This window comes from Apium graveolens, chromosome 7, assembly GCF_009905375.1.
Source record: "Apium graveolens cultivar Ventura chromosome 7, ASM990537v1, whole genome shotgun sequence".
Classification (NCBI taxonomy): domain Eukaryota; kingdom Viridiplantae; phylum Streptophyta; class Magnoliopsida; order Apiales; family Apiaceae; genus Apium; species Apium graveolens.
Window position 1 is genome coordinate 198,894,395 of NC_133653.1, and position 4,038 is coordinate 198,898,432.

At 35.3% G+C, this 4,038-nt stretch overlaps 1 protein-coding gene across 1 annotated transcript; it reads right to left on the minus strand.

The window, feature by feature from the left end:
- Positions 1-813: 813 nt before the first annotated feature.
- LOC141674324 (uncharacterized) lies at positions 814-2,363 on the minus strand. Its single transcript, XM_074481052.1, has 2 exons — positions 1,692-2,363; positions 814-1,218 (listed from the first exon to the last, which is right to left on the minus strand). Exons 1-2 carry the CDS (start codon positions 2,361-2,363, stop codon positions 814-816), a joined length of 1,077 nt encoding a protein of 358 aa, XP_074337153.1.
- Between the last annotated feature and the right edge of the window lie 1,675 nt (positions 2,364-4,038).

Consider the following 4,038-nt stretch of genomic DNA (forward strand, 5'->3'; position numbering starts at 1 on the left):
AATCAGTTGATTCAACACCCAAAAACCTTGAGCAGAATGTGACACACTCCTCAGCCAAGTAGCCTTCTGCAATTGAACATTCGGGTTTGGTCCTATTACGAACGTAATTTTTTAGCTTGCCAAGATAACGCTCAATAGGATACATACATCGCAGGTGCTCCGGTCCGCCGTACTCAATTTCTTTACAAAGATGAATGGGAAGGTGCACCATGATATCAAAGAAGGCAGGGGGAAAATAATCTCAAATTCACAAAGGATGTCGATAATTTCTTCTTGAAGCCTCTTGATATCATCCAAGTGAATGACCTTAGTCCATAGACCCCTAAGAAATGCGCTAAATCTGATTAACAATTTTGCAACATCAGCTTTTAATGATTTTTTCACAGCAAATTGTAACAAGTAGTGGAGTATAAAATGCGCGTCGTGGCTCTTATACCCCGCTACCTGCCTCTCATCTGTGTGCACATATATACTGATATTGGAGGCACAGTCGTAAGGAAGTTTCACATTCTTCAATACCTTACAAAACAGTTCTTTCTCCTTATTTGTCATGTCAAAGATTGCGGCATAAATTTCAAGCTTCTTCCCATCGGCAGATTTAACCGGATGAAGGGACTTTCGAATCCCCATTTCTTGTAAATCCAAACGGGCAGCTAATTGATCTTTTGACTTCCCCCCAATATTAAGTAAAGTACCTAATATTTTATCACAAATGTTTTTTTCAATATGCATAACATCGAGGTTATGTCGGAGTAGATTATGCTTCCAATAGGGCAAATTGAAAAAAATTGACTTCTTAAATGGGGTGTTATTTTATCGCTTTCTCTTCTTCTTAATCTTTTCCCCAAAATGGTTTTCAAACCCAACCAACAATTGATCAACATCTGTTCCCGTTAATGGTTGTTGACTCTGCCTCGTTTCAATCTGGCCATTAAATTGTTTCTTGTCAAACCTCCATTTGTGCGAGGGATCAAGAAACCTTCTGTGATGCATATAACACATTTTTTTGCTATGTTTCAGATATTCAGAACATGTCTCATAATGACACACCGGACATGCCAGCTTACCCTTTGTGCTCCAACATGACATCATGGCGTATCCTGGAAAGTCGCTTATGGTCCACAACACCGCTACCCGTAAATTAAAATTCTGATCAGTCATGGCATCATATGTTTGGACACCAAAATCCCATAATTCTTTTAACTCAGAAAGTAATGGCTGCATATACATGTCGATACTGTTTAAAGGAGAATCTGGACCCGATATCAACGTCGAAAGAATTAAATTATCTTGTTTCATGCTAAGCCAAGGCGGGAGGTTGTAGTTTACTAGTATAATTGGCCATGTACTATGCTTAGATTTTGTACGAAAAGGATAGAGTCTATCAGCAGCTACGCCTAGTCTTATATTTCACATTTCTGAAGAAAAATCGGGATAATTTGCATCCATTATCTTCCAAGCTTCGGCGTCAGCCGGATGCCTCAATTTCCCATCTCTTATTCGTTCTGTTGCATGCCATGAGCTTTGAGTATTCTTTGCACATGAACAACCTCTGCAACTTCGGTTTTAAAGGAAAGTATGTCGTCACATTTGCTGGAACCTTACTGATCAACTTGGCCGGATCATTAATAGCAGCCGAGCCTTTTTTTTTCTTGTAAAATCCACCTCGAAACCCCATAAGTATCACAAACTTGTTTATCTTCATTTTCGGCCCAGTATAACATGCAACTATTTGGACATGCATGTATTTTCTTATAATCAAGACCTAGGTCTTTGATTATGTTTTTCGCAGCGTTGAAGGATAATGGCACATTGGCTTCTGGAAAGGCATCTTTTATTAATACTAATAAATCCCCGAAGGCAGACTCGGTAATCCCATGAACGTATTTTAGGTGATAAAGTCTGATCATAAAACTAAGTCGAGAAAATTTTGTGCAGCCCGGATATAGCGATCGCTTTCCCTCTTCGACAAGAAGATAAAACTTTCTAGCCTCCGGATTTGGTCCTTGTTCGACATTTTGAAACCCCCTTCCCGTAGAATCAAACATCGCTCCTAAATTATCTTCGAAACTGGTCCCCGTTTCACAACCCTTAAAATCCGTAGATTTTTTTACTTTGGCTTGTGAAATCTTACAAATCCACTGGACATGTAAGAAAGAAGGCCCTCTGTAAATTAGATGATTGTAAATTACATCTTGACGATGCCACATACGATCATTACAATCTTTGCAGGGGCACTTCATTTCATCACCTTTGGAAAAAAGAGAAAATGCATTTTCTACAAACAATTGCATCCCCTTTTTATACTCTCTGCTGGATCTTGGAAGTCCTATCCAGTTATTCAGATCATTATCGGGTTCCATTTCTAAAACCTAGGCCCTTTCCAAGATTGCACCTATAAAGCCGAATCAATTAAATATATACATCATACCGATATTCATTGTAAAATAGCAATACAAACATAACAAAAAAAATTATATATACAATATTTAACATTGTATTCCTCTTTTTCATGATACATGACATATATATAAACATTATTAAATATTTTTAAAATAGAAATATATAAACATTATTAAAATACACTTATACCACTATATATCCCTAATCATTTACACTACATTTTCAATTTAATTCAATAAATACTATCACTGGTTAAAATATAAGTTTTAAGGTTAGAATTATTATTTAATTTTCTGATTTAGTTAGCAATATAATTCCCTACACAAAATATATATAATTAAGTATGGTTATTGCTCGTAATAAAAAACAAAAAAGTAGACCCGGGCCATTAGATGACCTGTTCTATCTCAAATCGTACAAAATTTAAATAATCGAATTTAGTCTATCTCAAATCGTACAACACACCTATAAGGGTAGACCAGGGCCATTAGATGATCTGCTCTATCTCAAATCGTAATGGTGGTCGTAGTTTATACAATGTACAACGTACACACCTATAAGGGTAGACCAGGGCCATTAGATGACCAGTGCCATTGTAATTCTCAGTTCTCACTTCTCAGTCATCTTAATCCATCTTAACTTTTACTCCAACTTTTACTTGTTTTATGACAGGGTGGACGATACTCCTGAACTCCACGAGATAAGCATGTAATGGTGGTCGTAGTTTATACAACGTACAATTTTCAGATTGCAAAATTAACTGCTAGATTATCACTCAGCATTTTAAATAGACAACAGCTTTTAATTCAGTTATTAAAAAATACTTTTCAGCTCATATTATTTGTAGTATTATTTTAACTCAGTTATTTTTAGCTCTTTTAAATAGATAGAGCCCTAATTTCAGAAATGCCATAATAATCTCAGACTCAGTCCAGACTAGCTAATAACATTGCATCAAAGGTCAAAGTATCAGTTATTTAGTTATTCGGTGGTACTGAAATTAGCATCTCTATGCATCCACTGTACGGATGGGATAGAACTTAGAATTAACATAACAACTTTCTCACATTTAGATATGGTCAACAAAATAACATAACAACTTTCTCACATCAGAACAAGAAGCACATTTTGCAATGTCCTAATTTACCTCATCAGTAGGAGGAATATCAAACAAAACATAGTTATTTGAATTGACATCAAATCGCATTACATTAACATTTTTGACACTTTCATCGAACAATAAAAAAATAACAAAACATACTAAATATCAACTTAACAACAAATAAAAACATAAATCAAGTAAACATATAAATCAATTATGATAAGAAAAATAAACAATACACACATGCATGCGACTAAAGACCCAAGTGAATATCAAAACCCAAGTATAAGTACATACCTTACTGAAAGCTTTAACTCCCGACTCTAAATGAGGAAAAGCCCCAATTGGAAAGCCCTAATTGACTAAAAATTCACAATGAAAGAAAACATATTAGTACGGGCAAGTAATATGTTTAAATTGGAGCAATTTAATAATGAAGTATGTTAACAATTACCGGTTAATCGGAGCAAAAACAGAAAGGCCCCAATTTCAAGACCTACAAAAAAATAAAGAAATTAGTGCGGGCCTTTAAA